General features: G+C 37.9%; 1 protein-coding gene across 1 annotated transcript in view; it reads left to right on the forward strand.

Annotated features, from left to right (window-relative positions):
• LOC128664432 (neural-cadherin-like) overlaps positions 1–22,148 on the forward strand; it is a 183,018-nt gene that overhangs the window by 34,217 nt on the left and 126,653 nt on the right. Inside the window, exons 3-4 of the mRNA XM_053719265.1 lie at positions 6,980–7,205; positions 8,989–9,193. Of these exons, the coding sequence (XP_053575240.1) occupies positions 6,980–7,205; positions 8,989–9,193 (431 nt within the window). The remainder of the gene's footprint in view (positions 1–6,979; positions 7,206–8,988; positions 9,194–22,148) is intronic.

Consider the following 22,148-nt stretch of genomic DNA (forward strand, 5'->3'; position numbering starts at 1 on the left):
GACCACATAATTAAACTGAGACAAAAATAGCGCCATCTGGCCTGTCGGGGCGACAAACGTTTTGCTTCAAATAGATAAGTTAAATTCTTGTGGTCAGTAAGAATGAGCACTGGCATGCTAGTACCATCGAGAAGATGCCTCCATTCCTTGAGTGCCAAAATTATGGCCAGTAATTCCCTGTCGCCAATTTCATAATTGCACTCCGCTGGAGACAATTTCTTAGAGAAGATGCAAGGAACCATCAGGCAAGACAAGAGGGCACCTACTCCAGTCTCAGATGCATTGACCTCAAGGACAACCGTGACCAAAGTTTTCTCCTTTAGTGGTTCCGGGGACGAGGATAAACCACCCAAGGTCTGCCCCCGACAGGATCTTAGGTGTGAGCGTGTCCCGGCCGTGTAGGACAAAACTTCAAAAGGTGGCCCTGTAACCCACAATAGAGGCAGAGCCCCTCCCTCCTCCTAAAGGCCCTCTCCGCCATGGAGAAATGCGTGAATCCCAATTGCATCAGCTCAGCAGTACCTGGTGACTCGGGACCAGGAGGCATGGGAGGAGAGGGAGGCATGGGTGGGAACGAACACGTAGGAGACAACGGAACAGGAGGCTTCCGCAAGCGCTCCTTCAAAGAGGGAAACAAGGGCTTCATTGTTCCAACCTACCTCTGCGGCAAGCGTACGGAACTCAATGGCATACTGAGCAACAGATCTTGTACCTTGCTGAATGGACATGAGTCGTTTTGCAGCAGAGGAGGAGCGAGACAGAACATCAAATACCCTTCAAAAGGATGCCACAAATTCAGGGTAATTTGAGATCACAGATTTATTAGTCTCCCACAAGGGATTAGCCCAGGCAATAGCTGTGTCAGAGAGTAACGAGATTAGAAATCCCACCTTAGCTCTGTCAGAGGGAAGCGCCTGAGGTAACATCTCAAAGTAAATGCCCACCTGGTTCTAAAACCCTCTGCACTGATTAGGATCGCCTCCATATCGCTGAGTTAGAGGTGCAGAACCGGACATGCTCCTGGTAGGACTAGGTGCAGCAGCAGAAACAGGAGCAGCCATAACTTGCGGGATACTTTGGTCCAAATGTGCAGTGCGAGTCAGCAGGGTTTGCAGGGCTAGTGCAAATTGATCCAAGCGGTGATCCTGTTCATCCATCCTGGAAATTATGGCAGGTAAAGGTGGATTATTAGCACCATCAGGATTCAATGCCCTTGCGTAATGTCAGGGTGCCAGGAATCAGACTGAGACGACAAGTGCCAAAATAATCACACCTTTATTAATAGCAAAAAATAATAAAAAGTCCACAAGTCAAATAACAAGCTGGGAATCAAAACCAGAGCTGGTAGTCAGACGTGCCAAGTCAGGAGCCAAAGCGAATAGTCAGACGAGCCGAATGAGGAACAAGGAGAACAGCAGAGTCAGGAACAATCCAGGGATCAGGAACCAGGAGTGACATCAGACAGTCAGGTAATACACAGGAGTTCTCACAAACAGGTCTGAGACAACACAAGGGCAAAGCATACTGAACAGAGGCCCTTTAAATAATAAGTGATGACATCACAATTCTGAGACTGCATCCTGTCTCACACGGATGATGTACACCAGTCTGGCCATAAAAGGAAGTACAGGAAATGAACAGCATCACACAATATGCACCAGAGTCAACAAGAGAGGTGAGTAAAATGGCGGCCATCAGCACATGGCAAACAAAGCAGGGGAAAAACCCTGACAATATATATATATATATATATATATATATATATATATTTACATACATACATAAACCTACAATATATAACCAAAAGTATGTGGACACTCCTGATAATTATTATTAAGTGCAGGTGTTTTAGCTACACCCATGTCTAACAGATGCATAAAATTTCCTGTTCCAGCATGACTGCCCTTGTGCACAAAGAAGGTCCATGAGGACATGGTTTGGTATGGAGGAACTCAAGTGGCCTGTTTAAAGCTTTGACCTCAAACCCTTTGAACACCTGATGAATTGGAATGCTGAGAAATATCTTCTTTCCAACATCAGTGCCTTATCTCACAAATTCTCTTTTGACTGAATGCCACAACTCTATATTGTTATAGCCACAAAGAGGGGGCCAAATCCATATTGATGCCCATAAATGGGATGTCTAACAAGCTCATATAGCTCTGGTGTCCACATACTTTTGGCCATATAGTGTATACTAAATAAATAAACTGTGAGAGTTGTTACTATCCACCAGTGAGCAAAAGATGCCTAGGTATTAGCTGGACTTCCTGTTATTTTCACTTTAAATTTTAAAAAAGCTTTTACTAAATTTCTTCCCCATACAAACTATTTTAACATGTTTTTTTCTGCTGTTCATTCATGTTCATGATATAAAAAAATTGAATTTGATGTTTAACTTAGATATGTTTTTACTAGGGGTCTGATATCCAGTTTCTGCATAACTTCATTATGTTAAGATTTTGGTTGTTATTTTCAATAATGGAAGATTTTTCACCTCACCCCTCCTATTTACATTTAGGCAGCCTTTATTCTTGTTATCTTGGAACGTTACTTATATCGCCTATGTGTAAATTTTAATGGAATGCTGTGCATTGAATCACAAGTTTCTATAATATAAACCTACAAGGATATTAAGTAAGGTTTGGTATATGTCAGTGTCAGCTGATCTGTACTTATCTCTGTTTAGCTGTGCATATGTGCAATGAGTTGTCACAGTGACATTCATTTTTGTGAGTTATTTTCTACTTCTCCTTTAAATGGATTTTGCTTGTTGAATACTAAGTAGAAGAGAAATAAAAGATGTGAAGGGTCACAACTTATATGAAATATTACCCATATTTGTATAATTAATCCCATTAATAACTCTATGTGAATTTTAAAGTATATTATGTATAATTTCTGTGGCTGCAATTATACAAGTACACATAAACACCTGCTGCATTTGTGTGAATACGCTTTGTCCAATACTCACTAGAGAGGGCAGAAAGTAAAATCCTGTAACCTGCAAATACTGCAAATAAACAGCTGGTTTAGGCATTTGGTAGCATTTTTAATAGGTAATGGGGGACAAGAAACATTCTGGAAAAGATGTTAAATGTCCCTTTTATGACACATATAAAAAAAAGAAATACAAAGAGGCCAATTTAACAAAGGTCTTGCGGACCTGATCTGACAGTGCGGATCAGGTCCGCAAGACCTCGCTGAATGCAGAGAGCAATACGCTCTCCGTATTCAGTATTGCACCAGCAGCTCACAAGAGCTGCCCCTGCAGACTCGCGGCCAATGGGCCGCTAGCAGGGAGGTGTCAATCAACCAGATCGTACTCGATCGGGTTGAATTGCGCCGTTGTCTGTCCGCCTGCTCAGAGCTCTTTAGACCGCTGCTTTATAGCTGCTGTTTCTGGCGAGTCGCCAGAAACACGGCCCTTCAAGCTCCATTCGTAGCTTGATAGATAGGCCTCATTGGGTAGAAACAATGTTCAGTTTCTAGAGTGCTGAAGAAATAACCATGTAGCATTAAAACAGCGGATAATGCAGTGCATTAAGGAATGATTTATTTGGTATTTTTTGTAACTGTTCATCTCTTTTTGAATTACCATGATACATTTTATACACTATATGCTAGATTACGAGTGGATATGCGCTTGTATTATGAGTGGAAAGTAAAAAGTTTGCGCTCTTGCTTTCGCAAAGTCGTAGTAACAAATGGACTTTAAAAAGTCGCAAACGCAAAATCGCATTCCACATAAGCTTCAATGGAGCCGAAAAAGTTGAGAAAAACACCCACAATCACGCAATCACGATCATATTGTTTTTAAGAGCGCAAAATAAGAAGATATTATTGCATATTTCATAATCCAATGTTCTGCACATAGCATAGTATGTGCTATTTATTCTTAAAGAGATATTTAAATATATATCTGATGGATTTTTGCACAAAAATATATAATTATACATATATATATATATATATATATATATATATATATATACATGATTATATATAGGTATAAATATATACAGATTTATATAAGGATATCTATTTAAAAATACATAGAACATATTCTGATATGTGAAGAACATTAGAATGTGAAATATTTATAGTAAATACACCTTTAAACACTTTATTAACAATGAATGTTGCATTAATATGATTTTCCATGTTTTCTACTTCACTGCAATGGGCTCCAATGGACTTATATATATACAGTATGTCTATATATATATATATATATATATATATATATATATATATATATATATATATGTGTGTGTTTATATATGTCTGTAAATAAATAAATACCTACCTATACATATTTAGACATGTATTTTAGACAGGTATTTTTTTTTCCTCATATCTTTGAGCTGTTATTCTTTTATGCAATAGTTTTAAAATACTTTTATTAGATAGTGTTATTATGAGTGTAACTGTGTTTTTTTATGTGTTTTGAGAAACCTTTTTTGACTTGCGTAACAGTTAATCAGAGCTCTGATGTTGCGATAATAATTCTAGTGTAAATCGCGATTGCGCTCACACGTTCTCATTTACTTTCAACTTGTAATATGAGCGGAATTTAACTTGCACGCCAATGGCCACGAAAAAACGATATTGCTTGCACGCAAACTATAGCGATCTACTCGTAATCTAGCCCTATAGGTTTAAAGTTGTAAGAATAGCCGCTAACTGGGGTAGATTCAATAAGAGTCAACATCCCCAGTTTAATTTATTCATATGCTATTCTATTCTGCCCATTAACTACAGAATGAGATAATAAACTGGATCCATAGGACGAAGCAGGGATTGCTGAGAATTTAGAGGATGTAGATGCTCATGGGTGTCATTGAGGTGGGCAAGAGGGTGGGCAAATGCTCCTCTGGAATATTACTCATTTAGGTTCCTAAGCAGAAGAACTTTCTTCTACTAAATAAATCATGGAAAGAATGATGTATTCAAAACAAAGATTAATCTGAGAAAAATATGCAGAAGTATTTTTGTTTGGAAAAATATATTTTTGTCTGAATATTGAAAAAAAAGGTGTAAAGTTTTTAGCGCCCAGAAAGCAATTGGTGTAACCATGTTGTAGCCAGTTTCCTTCTGTGCTAAGCCCAATAAGAGACAGTTATTATAAATGGGTCACTAGAGTGTGCAACCAATGAATGTGAGAAATATAGCTAAGTCTATGGGGTCAATTTATTAAATGGCGAGCAGACATGATTCGCTATAGCATACGCTGTCAGCATTTATCATTGCACAAGCATTTTTAGTGAAATGCTTGTGCAATGCTACCCCTTGCTCACCGACGGCCAATTATCGCTAGCAGGGGGTGTCAATCATCCTGATCGGATCGGGATGCTTGCAGTCTGCCACCTAAAAGGCGCTTCTTAAGTTACGTTTCAGGCCTATCTGAAACTATCGCTGCAGATTACAGCATCCGCTGCATAATAAATCTACCCCTATATCTCCACTTTTAACAGGAATTGGAAAGTGCACCATTTTTCAGAATTAAATTACTAGAAAAAGGAGCAAAATTAATATTGAAAATATGTTGCAAAGTTATTTTTACTACAAATAATGAAACATTTTTTTAACACAATGTCAGTGTTTAATGTCTGTTTAAAGTGAATGTAAATTTTGATGCTAAAGTGCCCGGTTTTTAAAAATTTGATTAAAAACAGGGGCACTTTAATTCATAAAAATTTACATTTCACTCCTGTTGTGACAAAAAACTTACCTTTTAAACTTCACAGCAGCTCCAGCTTTCTCCGGTCTCACAAGCCATTTCTGATGTCAGAAATGATTGATAGGTCATTCTCCAATCACAGCTTCCCCCCCGGGGGATTCAGTGTCTGATTCACTGCTGTGATTGGAGGAAGCCGATGCCTCATTTTAGACCCAGGAAGAGGCTTTGAAACAGGTGGAGGAAGCTGGAGCTGCTATGAAGATTAAAAGGTACGCTTTTTTTCACAACAGGAACAGGAGTGAAATGAAAATTTTTATGAATTAAAGTGCCCCTGTTTTTAATCGAAGTTTTAAAAACCGGGCACTTTAGCATCAAAATTTACATTCACTTTAAAGTGGAAAAAGTGCTTGTAAGTAATTCTCTGCTTATAACGCGATAGCAGATTGCCTGTGAACATTATATAAACATGTGGTACAGTCACATTTTATTACATAGAAAGATAATCTTTGCACAGGAGGTTTGTAATAAATTTCATGGATGTTTTATATAAATTTTATAATGAGACACCTCACTTGTGGTGGCTGTGGGCTAAACAAGATCATACTGAGTGGCAAAATGATGTGTAAGGTTGACTAGATATTATACCGCTTGAAGGCCAGGATAAGCTGGTAAAGGAATGCTAACAGTGCAGCCTTCTGCACGCTTTCTATCATTAAAAATGGAATGAAAAAAGTCCATTATTATGAATGTTACAATACTTGAGACTTGCACTTATGTTTCCCCTATTTTGGGTACTTCTGATTTGGAAACTCTTCTAACATCATCTTAAAGGCATGGGGATTATTCTAGAAACTCTACTTTAAGGATATTAAACACCCCTTTGTTTTATACAAAAGTGCGCTCTTCCCTCTCTCCCTAGAGAAGCCAAACATACGAATGCAATAGCTGGCTTAGGCAATTTGCAGCATTTTGAAAACCTAGTTTACAGATTTTGCTTTTTGGCCTCTCTGAGAAACATGGGGCAAAGTACAATTTTTACACAAAGTAAGATGTGTTTAGGGTTCCTTTTAGCTCCAGGTGAATTTTCTGTTGCTGTTTTCTGTCCTGATTTAAGGTATTTGTTTGTGCATATGTCTGCTTGAACCTGAATAAATTATGAAAAACATCTGGTTATACCAGCTGTGCTCGTGTAGGTATAGACTGAACATCAGCTCTGTTGATTTTCCCTAATGAAGATAACGGATCTAGATATTATTTCTGTCAATAAAGGATTTGTATATATTTTAATACTTCCAGGTGGAGATGACAGATTTAAAGTTGACCAGAGCACAGGCTGGATCAGAACCACTGGGCTTCCTTTAGTGAAGAATGAAGATTATTTACTTACTGTACAGGCAGCTGACAAACGTGGAAAGAAAAGTTTTCCAACTGTTATTTCTGTGCTAGCAGGTCCTAGACGACCACAGTTTAAACAAACTTCATATAGAGTCCATATTCCAGAAAATATCAGCCCCGGAGTCACGTAAGTTGTATAAACATCTGGTTTTAAATCACATTTTAAATAATATCCCCCTTAAAAGGGACATTCTACAATAAATAAGAATATTGTATTCATATCAAAGATTTGCTCAGAATAATATGCAGATGTATTTTAAAAATTATATTAGTTGTTTAAATATTGAAAAAATAAGTGTAAAGTTTTATATTCAGAAAACAATGAGTGCCACCATGTTGTAACCTAGGTGTTTTCCTCTGTTATAAATGGGTCACTATAGTGTGAAACCAGTGACTATGTGGACTATTGCTGCTCATGCCCTTTTAACAATAATCTGAAACCCTTCAATTTTCAGGATTAAATTACTGAAAAGTAAAATAATTCAATTATATCACAAAGCTTTTTTTTTTTTTACTATGTATAAGTTACCATTTTATGTTACAATTTCAAATTGTTTAATATCCCCTTAAAATAAGCTATTATCCTACATACAGTGGGGCTTAACCCCCCTACCATATAGAACAACTGAAACACAATGGGTCCATCACAGAACTTTAGAAAAACATATATACAGATTTATCTACAACCCTCTCCCCCATAGATTTTAATTATGTTTTTCTGTTGAAAATCATTTGATACGTTTTTATAAAGAATTGCAGGCTACCTAATTGCAATTCAGTTGGGCTTTGGGTTGAGTAATATTTATTAGTGGGCTTTTGCACTGAGATATTTCCAAATGTTCTATCTAGGGAGCTGTTCATTAGAGGTGGAGGTAGCAAACTTGGATCTGGGTTGTGTTGAATCTGTTTTTTTAAAGAGTGTAAAATGATACCTGTATTTAACAGAGTAATGTATAACATTTTTTCCTGCAATATTTTCTTTTCGTTTTTAGCTGATGTGAGGTCACCATGGAACATTCTTTATTATGAAAATAAACAGTGTTTCTGATTCAGTGACAATTCTATCAACAAATAATAAAAAAATAGTCAAAGTCTAACAATTAATGTAATTGCAACATCATTTACAAGATCTTTAAAATTTTTGAAACGCTAGGATTGACTATTGAAACAAACAGTTTTCCCCTCTTAGCCAATAGCGATGCAGTAAATCTGGCTTGGGGCCCATGGGAGCCGGATTTCCCGCACACTATTTGCTAAGAGGTGAAAACGTCACCTCTTAGCAAAATAAATTTCTGCCGTGGGCTGTCTGAGCAGCTAAAACGGCGATCACTTGAAACAAATATAAAACGTTAGGATTGACTTTCACTTTAAATGACTATATTTATATATTATTTTTTTATTATCTTGCAAGACTATTTCACAGATATATAAACACAATTTAATATAGAGCACTTTGTTTGTATGGCACAGATAAACTTTCACAAACCTGCACTTCGTTAGTTTCAAAATAAAAATTAAAAGGCTTTAGCTTAACCTTTTTTATGCAGAAAAACATTTAATTGTGTTTGAATAGTGCATGATAGAAAGTTTTAGGGTTAAATTTCTCTTTGAAGGGGCACCTGAGAAACCCTACTGTATAAGAGATAAATAAAAGGGACACAATTTAAATGATTTTCTATAATGGTGTTTGAGTTTTTTTAAGCTTAGCATATACATGCTTCAGGAGAGTAGAACAATGTAAGAAACTGTCTAGTCAATTAGACTAAGAAATGGTTCTACTATTGACCATCCCACCGTATTAGTATATGATGTCAAAAGTATGTTAGCGATAATAATATTTGTCATTTGTTTCTGGAATAACTGTGTAAAACATTTATTGAGAGGGCATGGGTTTCTTGTTAATCTTACAGACTGGTGACAGTGTCTGCTTTGTCTCACCAAAACAATACCTTAAGCTACAGCTTGTCTACAAATCCCCAAAACCTGTTCAGTATTCACCAGCTGATGGGTGAAGTCACTTTAACCCGCAGTGTGGATTTTGACAGTGGACTACATCAATTCTTACTGGTGGTTAGAGCAACAGAAATCATGGACCAGCTATGGAACACTGTGGAGGTAACTAGCAATATAACGTATGATGTTTAGTTCACCTCTAATTCCAGTTATATATACACTATGCTTGTATTTGCCTAACACTGTTTGATGTCATAGAGAAGTTCTGACATTCTGGATTCTGTGCCTGAAGTGTTTTGTGAGTGCTGACTTCTATTTTCTTACATTTTTGATTGATGTTAATTACAGTCCAAAATGGGTTAGTGTAAACTGATGAACCAGTTTTCCACTTTTTATTGAAATCCATGAGCAAAGCCCCTACTTTGGCCATAAAGCATGGCTCTGGGTTGTGGAAAACTGCCTAATATTTATGACTCCTTTTAACTTTTAAAATCTATGTCATAAATTAAGATGTCATTATTTAATGTGGTAAATACAAGCTTCTAAACACATTTTAAATCATCATTTATTTCTCATTTATGATTGTTGCTGTCAAGTGGTTAAAGATGTCACAAACATGCACATTACATGAACTGCCAGTCTGATCTTTAAGAAATATTAACTCAAGTGTTTTTTTTATAAAATGCCAGGCATGCACTCTATATCCATTTAGAGAAGTAGAGGTTCCATCATAAAAACAAGTTCAATATATTGAGAAGCAAACTGTCTACGCAAATGATCTTCACTGCACATTTTTATCATTAAACTATGCACTAAATGAGCTGCAATATTCTTTATAAGTTTAGGACATTTCAGTTATCCAGACACATAGTCATCACTTTTGCATTGTTCTCTTTCATAATGACATGACATATTGAAGTAGGCTTGTGTCCATTATGCTTTCTGTTTAAATTATATTAAAGCAAAGAATGATAATAAAAGTACAGTGTTACAAATACTTAGAACATATTCTGCTATGTGCAGAACATTGGAATGAAAAATATTTACTTTACATACACACTATAACACTTTATAAAATATGAATATATTTAACTGCAAAGGGCTCCAATGCACTTACAACGTCTATATTATTATTATAATTTATTTTTATAGCGCCGCCAAATTCTGTAGCGCTGGATATGTATACATATGTATTTATGTGTTTATATGTGTATATACATCTGTTAGACTTGCGGCTAATGGGCCACCAGCAGGGGGTGTCAATCAACCCGATCGTACACGATCGGGTTGAATTCCGGCGATTCCTGTCCGCTTCATCAGAGCAGGCGGACAGAGTTATGGAGCAGCGGTCTTTAGACCGCTGCTCCATAGCTTGTGTTTCTGGCGAGTCTGAAGACTCACCAGAAACACGGGCCACGTTCGGAGCTTGATAGATAGGCCCCTTTGTCTGCCTTTTTTTCTAGTCCCTGAGACCTCATATATTTGAGCCCTTATAACTTTTTTATGCAATATTTTTTACAAATAGTTTTTATTAGATGGTTTTATTATGAGTGCAACTGTACTTTGTAATGTATTTTTGATGTGTTTTGTGAGACTTTTTTGTTTCACAAAACAGTTAACCACAGCTCTGAGGACACGCTAACACGACAAGCGTTAATTTGAATTGCGCTCAAACGATCGTGTTTACTTTCAACTTGTAATACCAGCACAATTTAACCTGCACACAACGAATGGGAAAACCTGATATCTCTTGTGCGCAAACATTTGCGCTTCGTTCGTAATCTGTTCCTAACTCTCTATTTTGCTTTTCTGATATCTAGACTCCTTATTTTAATCTTAGTTTTGTGTTCGCCTAAAATGCACTTGTCTCACTTTAGTGTAAATTAATCCATGAAACAGCCAAATCTTGAATTATAAAAGGTTTGTTTCTGTCCATCTGATCAGGTCCCAAAAATGTATATAATAAAGGTCTGAAATATAACTGTAGCTGCAGTATGTATTAGAGCCAACTTAACAATTCTACATCACATTACCTTCCAAACTCAATATAGATTGACATGACATTTTAAAATGATCTAGGATAGTATATGTCAATATAATCCAAACTTTGACATAAAATACCATCTGTGCATGTGTGCATTATGTTATTTCATCCCAGCATGTGTATAAAACTTTGGAGTAATATGACTTTATAGTTTTCTCTTTTGAACTAATGAGCTAATTTTGTCTCAAACCCAGCTAGGAATACTCTACCTGAAAACATACATCTTGTAGATGCAGCAGTGTTTGCTGCAGTCTTGTGTAAAATTACCATATTTCTGTCATTAAGAAAAAAATTATAATTTGCATATGAATAACTTAAAAAATACTGAATAATTTATGTCATATTTTCAAAATTTGTACTGATTTTGTTAAGAAACAAAACTGCCAACTCAATTTATATATATATATATATATATATATATATATATATATATATATATAAATCCTTCTGAAGTGCGCTCTCACTCCACAAACAGCTTGAGGGAAATTATTTCTAATCAATATACTAATTAATAATAGATGAAGATTGAGTACTGGGTCCTTATATATATATATATATATATATATATATATATATATATATATATATATATATATATCGTATATAATAAAAGGCCAGGTATGTTTTTCAGATGCAGTCATGCGCAGTAGAGACTGCACAAGGACAAACATACCTGGCCTTTAGGATCAACATCAGACAGCAGAGCAGGCGAAAGCGGCGTGTCATGGGCATGGTCCGGCGGAGCGGGTATGGCGAGGGGGCGGGGGCCAACGGGAGTGCTGTGATGGATGTGGCCGACGTGGGCAGGGCAAGTGGGCATGGCTGGGTGATAGTGGGTGTGGTCTGAGAGCTCAAAAGATGGGGGAGAGATAGAGAGAGCAAAAGAGAGAGGGGAGAGAGAGCAAAAGAGAGGTAGAGAGCAAATGAGAGGGGGGAGAGAGCAAAAGAGAGGGTGGAGAGAGAGAGCAAAAGAGAGGTGGAGAGAGAGAAAGAGAGCAAAAAAGAGTGGGAGAGAGAGCAAAAGAGAGGGGAGAGAGAAAGAGAGCTAAAGAGAGGAGGGGAGAGAGATCTAAAGAGAGGGGATAGAGATCTAAAGAGAGGGGAGAGAGAGTAAAAGAGAGGGGGGAGAGAGAGCAAAAGAGAGGGGGGAGAGAGAGCAAAAGAGAGGGGAGGAGAGAGAGCAAAAGAGAGGGGGGAGAGAGAGCAAACGAGAGGGGGAAGAGAGAGCAAAAGAGAGGGGGGAGAGAGAGAGCAAACAAGAGGGGGGAGAGAGCAAACGAGAGGGGGAAGAGAGAGCAAAAGAGAGGGGGAAGAGAGAGAGCAAAAGAGAGGGGGGAGAGAGAGCAAAAGAGAGGGGGAGAGAGAGCAAACGAGAGGGGGAAGAGAGAGCAAAAGAGAGGGGGGAGAGAGAGAGAGTAAAAGAGAGGGGGGAGAGAGAGCAAAAGAGAGGGGGAGAGAGAGCAAAACAGAGGGGGCAGATAGAGCAAAATAGGGGGAGAGAAAGCAAAAGAGGGAGGGGAGAGAGAGCAAAAGAGAGGTGAGAGAGAGCCAAAGGGGGGGGGAGAGAGAGCAAAAGAGAGGGTAGAGAGAGCAAAAGAGAGGGGAGAGAAAGCAAAATAGGGGAGAGAGAAAGAACAAAAGAGGGGAGAGAGCAAACGCGAGGGGGGAGAGAGAGCAAAAGAGAGGGGGGAGAGAGAGCAAAAGAGAGGGGGAAGAGAGAGCAAAAGAGAGGGGAGATCGAGCAACAGAGAGGGGAGACAAAACAAACAAAGAGAGGGAGCAAAAAAGGGGAGAGAGAGAGAACAAATGAGAGGGGGGAGATAGAGCAAAAGAGAGGGGAGAGAGCGAGCAAAAGAGAGTGGAGAGAGCGAGCAAAAGAGGGGGAGAGAGAGCAAAAGAGAGAGGGAGAGAGAGCAAAAGAGAGGGGAGAGAAAGCAAAATATGGGAGAGAGAAAGCAAAAGAGGGAGGGGAGAGAGAACAAAAGAGAGGGGAGAGAGCGCAAAAGAGAGGGGAGAGAGAGCAAAAGAGGGGGGAGAGAGAGCAAAAGAGAGGGGAGAGAAAGCAAAAGAGGGGAGAGAGCGAGCAAAAGAGGGGAGAGAGAGAGCAAACGAGAGGGGGGAAATAGAGCAAAAGAGAGGGGGGCGAGAGAGCAAAAGAGAGGGGGGAGAGAGAGCAAAAGAGAGGGGAGAGAAAGCAAAAGAGAGGGGAGAGAAAACAAAAGCGGGGAGAGAGAGAGAGCAAAAGAGGGGAGAGAGAGAGCAAATGAGAGGGGGGAGATAGAGCAAACAAGAGGGGAGAGAGCAAAAGAGGGGAGATAGAGAGCAAAAGAGGGCGAGAGAGAGCAAAAGAGGGGGAGAGAGAGCAAAAGAGGTTGGAGAGAGAGAGCAAAAGAGGGAAGAGAGAGACAAAAAGAGGGGAGAGAGAGCAAAATAGAGGGGGGAGAGAAAGAGAGCAAAAGAGAGGTGAGAGAGAGAAAGAGAGCAAAAGAGAGGGGGGAGAGAGAAAGAGAGCAAAATAGAGGGGGAAAGAGAAAGAGAACAAAAGATAGGCGAGAGAGAGGGCAAAAGAGAGGGGGGAGAGAAAGAGAGCAAAAGAGAGGGGGAGAGAGAGAGCGCAAAAGAGAGGGGGAGAGAGAGTGCATAAGAGAGGGGGGGAGAGAGCAAATGGTGGGACCGCTGTACTACAAAAAATGGCATTCTTCTGTCTTCATACTGTACCTTTCACTGAATTCCTTCATCCATCCCTCTCTCTTTCTTTCTCATCTTTTGAAGTTTACGCTATCCCTTTCTTCTCCACTGTAGCTCTTCATGTTGCTATTATCTATTGTCCTCCTGGCCAAGCATCACAATTTCTAGACAACTTTGAAGCCTGCCTCCCACAGTTCCTTTTTTGTAACGTCCTTTCTCTCATCTTAGGGGACTTCAACATACCTGTTGACAATTCTAACATGCCTGCTGCCTCTAAACTTCTATCTCTTACCACCTCATTTAGTCTGTCCCAGTAGACAACATCTACAACCCACTGTGAAGGCAACTCAATTGATCTGATCTTTAGAAATCTCTGTACCATTTCCAATTTTTCTAATTTCCCCTTTCCTCTCTCTAACCACCATCTACTAACGTTCTCTCTTATTCTACCTGCTGCATCTTCGCATACCCACAAAAAACTTCTACCTTACAGGAATTTAAAAGACTTGGATCTCACAGACTTTTCTTCTCAACTGAAACCTCTACTCTCCAACACTATTTCTTTCTTGCCCAGACCTAGTGGCCTTACAGTATAATTCTGCACTAAAATCAACACTTGAAAAAGCTGCACCATCCACTGTTTGCCGCTCAACATGCATTTGAAGATAACCATGGCGCACCAAAAAGATCCGCTATGTGCAGCGATGTTAACAAACTGCTGAACATCAGTGGAGGAAATTATGCACTTGTGCTGATGCAGGAAGCATTATAAATGCATTCTCAGGTCATTCAACTCTACCTTCAGCCTGGCCAAACAAGTTTTTTTTTCTTCCTTGTGTCATGTCACGCAACCAACCGCAGAAGGCTGTTCTTAACCTTTAACTCCCTTCTAAATCCGCCTACACCTCCGCCCACTACTAACTTACTGCTCAGATTATTGCTGATCAAAATTGACACAAATAGAAAAAACAACTTTCCCTTACACCCCTCAAACCCAGCCCTCCTACCCACACCTTCTACTATCAAAACTCTCTGCTACTTTCCCATGCAACAGAAGTTCTCATACTCCTTTATTCTGCTCTTCTTACAACCTGCAACCTTGACCCTATTCCTTCACAACTTCTTCCCTCTCTCTCTGCTTCACTAACCCCGTCCCTAATTCATCTCTTTAACCAGTCTCTCACCACTGGTGTTTTTCCTAAAATATTCAAGCATGCTTCAATCATACCAATCCTAAAAATCCCTTTGCTTGACCCTATACAATTTGGTTTCTTTCATAAACATTAATGAGAAACTGCCCTTACTAAAGTAAAACATCTTCTTCTATCAGCTAAAGCAAAGGGACACTATTCATTACTAATTCTTCTGGATCTATCTGCTGCTTTCGACCCGGTTGACCATCCTCTCCTCTTACAAATGCTACATTCATTTGGCATCCAACACACAGCCCTCTCCCGGTTTACTTCGCTCATTTACAGTTTCCTTTAACCAGATTCTCTGATCCTTTGCCTCTCTTAGTTGGAGTACCACAAGGCTCTGTCTTGGGTCTCTTACTTTTTTCTCTCTATACATACTCCCTTGGAAGACTTCCAGTACCACTGATGATGCTGATTATACCCAAATCTGTCTTTCTTCTCCTGATATCTCTCCCTCGTTAATCAAGCAGATTAGCAACTGTCTCTCTGCAATTTCATCTTGGATGTCCTCACACTATCTCCAAGTTAATTGGGGTCGTATTTGACGCGAGACTGATCCGCCGCAATTAACAAAGCATCAAGATTGTCAAATGTTGAAATGTGTGACTAAATATACGTTCCCGCAATCTCAATCCGGCGCAGATCGATGCTTGCGTCATTACAGATGTTTCAAATTCACAATCGACTCTATATGACTCTTTTCCCAATTTATCAAACATTTAACAGGTACGCTCACGTCTCTTCCGACACAGTGTACCTAGTTTTCAAACTGCCACCCTTGAGGCCGCGGATGCCATAGAAATCAATGGGAGTCTGAAAACACAGAAAGATTATGTTCGATGCTGCAATAGAATGAAGCATATTACATAATAAAAGTAAATTAGAAAATGTATTAAAATTGTATACCTTTCCAAATCAAACAATATTATTGCTCCACATTTGGTGCACTAGTAGATATAGAGATAAAAATGAAATCTACTTATGGATTATCTTACATCTTTGTCTCTCATTACAAAGCAAGGGGACAATATTATTTCTCCAAATTTGGTGCAAAGTTTTGCCCCAAACTTGTTGCACTTATAGATATAGAGATAAAAATGAAATAAATACACAACATAATATAGCTAACTTCCTTTTTATTTTTTTGATAAATCTATTTGCATCATGTTTAAGGCATATAATACAAGTCCCACTCTCCACTTCGCACCAATTTTGACGCAACACTTTTTGCACCAATTATGAAGCAAAGTCTTAAACAACCCGCACACTACTGAATTTTTCAACCACTTTTGATTGGAATATGCATAATCACACGATTTATGACATCAGCCAATCTGATTCAAATATACATTTTAAACTAACACTAATGAATACTTGTGTCATTGATCACTCATCAGAACTTGTAAGTGCCATTTGTTACATTGTGTATTATACTTTGAAAGTATGTATATGTGAAATTAGTATTAAAGGGACAGTCTAACATAGAATTGTTATTGTTTTAAAGGATAGATAATCCCTTTATTACCCATTCCTCCGTTTTGCACAGTTATATTAATATACTTTTTACCTCTGTGATTACCTTGTATCTAGGAGCCTTCTTCCAGCCCTCTGATCACATGACTGTGACTGTTTTTTATCTATTGTCTTAAATTTAGCATTGTTTTGTGCTAAATCTTAAATAACCCCTTGTGCCTGAACACAGTGTTATCTATATGGCCCACGTGTACTTTCTGTCTCTTTGTGTTGAACAGAGATTTAAAAAGCATGTGATAAGAGGCAGCCCTCAAAGGCTTAGAAATTAGCATATGAGCCTACCTATGTTTAGTTTAAACTAAGAATACCAAGAGAAAAAAGCAAATTTGATGATAAAAGTAAATTGGAAAGTTGATTAAAATTAAAATTCCTATCTGAATAATTAAAGTTTAATTTATAATAGACTGTCCCTTTAAAGATAAACATTGATGCTGACATTAGGACACACAGTGTAATATTTTAAACAATGATTTTAAAATTTGAATGATGTTTGATTCAATATAATCTTAAACTGATAGCTCAAAGGATAGCCCACCTAACATTAAACTGTCATGAATCAGATACAGCAGAAATGAAAATCACCTCTTTACTGTCATGCTATTTTCAGTGTATTTCTTCCTTCTCTTGAATTTCTTTTTAAGTACGAAATGTCATCTTATATGCCAGCCCATTTTGTAACACCTGTGTAGGGGTGGTTTTTAAATCAAGATTGCAATCAGGAGGGGTTACACAGGTACAGAGAGAAAAATGGCCCAACTCTTAAAATATCCAATATATTTCTGACATAACACACACGTGTGTATATATATATATATATATATATATATATATATATATATATATACTATATATATATATATATATATATACTGTATATATATATATATATATATATATATATATATATATAGAATATATATACAGTATATATATATATATATATATATATACACACAAGCTTGTGCAAAGATATATTTACAAATTCTAGCATTAATAATCATTTATAAAAAGAAGACATGAGATAAAATCATATCATGACTTCTAGAAATACAAATACACATTAATTTATGTGAAAGTATCATATAACAGATTTGTTTGTATAACAAATAAATATAAAAATAACTTTCTATGAGATATTGTTTGTTGAGGTATAAATCTAGCTATTTCTGGGACATTAACAGATAAAAAATAGAAGATTAGCTTTAGAGAAATGTGCTTGTTCATGGCCAAAAACAGAATTGTATACTGGCACTACCATCTAGTAATTTGTGGAAATAATGAACTGAGTCTGGAGATCAGTCCAGTGCTACCCCCAAAAAATAACATGTATATGCAGAAGCAGACTACTTTTATTTATTTCTCTATTAATGCTAAGTAAATTTAATAGTGATACTATCAGTAAACATATCGGGCCGTGAGGTTTATTGCAGACAATTTTGATTTTATATGGCACCCTGCCCTGTGGATCGGTATTAGATTTAGCCGATGTTAAAATTCTGACAGTTTATTAACGTCAATGAAGTCTATGTAATCGGCATTGTTTACATTGATCCTGACAGGTTCGGTTGATCCCTCCCCTCCTTACGTGTCGTAGAAAGCCGATACCCAATCAAAAGACAGCGTGAGAACACACCTAGGTTCTGAAAGGAACAACTATGATTGGCTTTGTGGAGGGCGTTAGCAGAATACAGTCTTATGATTGGTAGGTGATTAACCATACAAATGGTATTTAAAGGGGTGGCACTCGGGCTTCGGTTTGTTAAAAAAAGTCATATTGATAAAGGCTGCACACTAGGCTGAAACGCGTTTGTGTCACAGTACACTCCCTCTGCACTATTAATTTCACATGTTTATCACCCCTGGCACCTGACGCCGACGGCAGCGAGCTGATATCGGCCAGGAAATATGGGGGTGTCGTAACATGTCATTTTATTATATATTTGGCTTTAATTGATCAAACCTTTAGAGGAATATTTTTCTCTTATTTTAATGTTACTAATGCATAAAGTTTATTTTTTAATATTTACTCCATGTGTAAGAAAGATTGCTGTTATTAACTCCTACTTTGGTTCTTTCCAAATTTGTCTTGTTCATTGACAGTAATGAAATGGTATAAATAAAGTTAAAAAAAAAAAGAATAACCACGACATCGATGACTGTTAGTTAGCAACAGTCCGATGCTCATCGCGCTGTACTTGACGCGCGTGTTTTTGACAGTTTTTTTAATAAATAAGGGCATTGTATGCAGATCCGCGGCAGCGATGTCGGGCAAGTATATTGACGCCGGCGAGATTGACGCTTTGATAAATATCCCCCAATATGTCTAAAACTGAACTGCTTCTTATTCCCCCTCTTCGAGACATCCAACACCTGACATTTCTCTGACAGTTGGAGATTCTATTCTATTCACCCCAGGTCCGCTGTCTTGGGGTCACACTTGACTCTAACCTCACATTCATTTCACATATACAAAGCTAGTCAAATACTGCCGTGCACACCTATGGAACATCTCCAGAATTTGACCCTTCTTTACTCGAAAAACTACAAAAATAATAATTTATTCCCTAATTTTGTCAGGCATTGACTACTGCAATTTACTTCTAAATGGCCTTTCCAAACACTGCATCTCCCCCTTCCAATCTATTATGAATGATTCAGCTAGACTGATCCACCGATCTATATCAGCTGCTCGCTCTCTACCCATACACTTTAGAATACTATTTAAAGTATTAACCCTAACTTGCACAGCACTCAACAGCCTCACTCCCAACTATATTTTCTCTCTCATATCCAAATACTCCCCAATACATCCTCTTCGATCAACCTCTGACCTACGTCTATCCACTCTTATTATCTCTACGTCCGTATCTCACCTCTAAGACTTTTCACACGCTGCTCCTGTCCTACCCCACTCCATCAGATTGTCTCCAACCTTGTGTAGCTTCAGATGGGCTTTGAAAACCCACTTATTCAGAGAGGCTTACTATCTCTCCTTTGCTTTCGATCTTAGCCAAAATAAATCTTAAAGTGCCTTGACTCACTGCTGCTACTACTATTCAAGTGCCAAGCTACCCCAACTCTTAAGTCTCTACACCCTAAACCTGTAGACTGTAAACTCTTCGGAACAGGGCCCTCTTTCTCCTGTACTAGATCTATATAGTCTGTTACGTTTTTGTATCTTATCACAAACCCTTGTCATTGTATATCCCTATCTCTGTACCAATTTCTACAGAATTTTATGGCGCTATACAAATAAATGATAATAATATTAATAATACACATGCATATGTACACACATATACACATACATACAGTTATATACATACAAACATACATATATACATTTGCACATACAAATCCACACACATGCATCTTTGAGCCCTGCCAAGTCCAACAACTTGTCATATACCATATTCTTTTAAAGGGACACTGAACCCAAAAAATTTCTTTCGTGATTCAGATAGAGCATGCAATTTTAAGCAACTTTCTAATTTACTCCTATTATCAATTTTTCTTCGTTCTCTTGCTATCTTTATATGAAAAAGAAGGCATCTAAGCTTCTTTCTTGGTTCAGACTCTGGACAGCAGTTTTTGATTGGTAGATTAATTTATCCACCAATCAGCAAGGACAACCTAGGTTGTTCACCAAAAATGGGCCGGCATCTAAACTTACATTCTTGCATTTCAAATACAGATACCAAGAGAATAAAGAACATTTGATAATAGGAGTAAATTAGAAAGTTGCTTAAAATGTCATGCTCTATCTGAATCACAAAAGAAAAATTTTGGGTTCAGTGTCCCTTTAAATCAATGTTAATACATTAATTTTAATTAAACATTTTACATTTACTATGTATGTATATGTGTTAGTGTGTGAAATACTTTATTTTGATATATTTTGCATGCGTTTTGTTATGCTTTTATTCTAGCCCTAACTCTTTATATGTACTCTAAAATTTCCAGTGCTATTATATACTCCACTTGTGTGCTACACATAACTCACCACTTGTAATATGAGTGATAATAGAGCACTCTGCACTATCAATTACATATAGGGCATGCTAAAAAAATGTCAGCAGCATTAAGATTCTCTTTTAAATCTTTTTTACCATTCACTTGTAATACCAGCAGGGTCAAGATATGGAAAGCACATCCCTTGCTATTAATAGTTCTCCACTTGTAATCTAGGCTTATATATATTAGATATGATTGAAATTATATCAATATTCCACATCTTTGCTATCAGCGGTGGTTCTAGATCTTAAAAACTGTGAGCACTATTAAAGGAAACCACAAAACTATCACCTAGATTACGAGTTTTGCGGTAACAGGGGTGCGGTGCTAAGCTCAGTTTCAGCTCACCGCTCACCCACAAACAACGCTGGTATTACAGGTTTTTTTCAACCCGGCGTTAGCCTCTAAAAAGTGAGCGAAGAACAAAATTTAGCTGCACATCTCACCTCAATACCAGCGCTGCTTACGGTAGCGGTGAGCTGGCTAAATGTGCTCGTGCACGATTTCCCCATAGGAATCAATGGGGGAGAGCCGGCTGAAAAAAAACCCTGCAAAAAAGCAGCGTTCAGCTGCTAACACAGCCCCATTGATTCCTATGGGGAAAGAAAATTTATGTCTACACCTAACACCCTAACATGAACCCAGAGTCTAAACACCCCTAATCTTACACTTATTAACCCCTAATCTGCCGCCCCGACATCGCCGACACCTGCATTATATTATTAACCCCTAATCTGCCGCTCCGGACACCGCCGCCACCTACATTATACTTATGAACCCCTAATCTGCTGCCCACAACATCGCCGACACCTACATTATATTTATTAACCCCTAATCTGACACCCCCAATGTCGCCGCAACCTAACAACAATTATTAACCCCTAATCTGCCGCCCCCAATGTCGCCGCAACCTAACTACAATTATTAACCCCTAATCTGCCGCCCCCAACGTCACCGCCACCACGATTGGACTGGGATCAAAAATAGGACTGGGCATTTAAATGCAGAGCAGCCCACATCACTTAGACCTCTGTCACCTAGGTAGCAATACTAGACCAGATCTCTCATCCTGCTGCACCTCTGCTTAACAGCCAGACAAACAGACAAAAAAATTTACTTTCTGCTTTACAAAACGGGCAGACTGTAACTGCTTTCCTATTGGTACCCATATTTAGAGATGATGAGGCTTGTATATAGCAGCAAGGCCCACATAAGAGCCCAGCCCACCGGGCATTTGCCCTGTATGCCCTATGGCCAGTCCGGGCCTGGCCGCCACTATAATAAATATATTAACCCCTAAACCTAAGTCTAACCCTAACCCTAACCCCCCCTAATTTAAATATAATTTAAAATAATCTAAATAAAATTACTACAATTAAATTAATTATTCATATTTAAAACTAAATACTTACCTGTAAAATAAACCCTAAGATAGTTACAATATAACTAATAGTTACATTGTAGCTATCTTAGGATTTATTTTTATTTTACAGGCAACTTTGTATTTATTTTAACTAGGTACAATATTATAAAATAGTTATTAACTATTTAATAACTACCTAGCTAAAATAAGTACAAATTTACCTGTAAAATAAACCCTAACCTAAGTTACAATTACACCTAACACTACACTATAATTAAA

The sequence above is a fragment of the Bombina bombina genome, chromosome 1, assembly GCF_027579735.1.
Source record: "Bombina bombina isolate aBomBom1 chromosome 1, aBomBom1.pri, whole genome shotgun sequence".
NCBI lineage: Eukaryota > Metazoa > Chordata > Amphibia > Anura > Bombinatoridae > Bombina > Bombina bombina.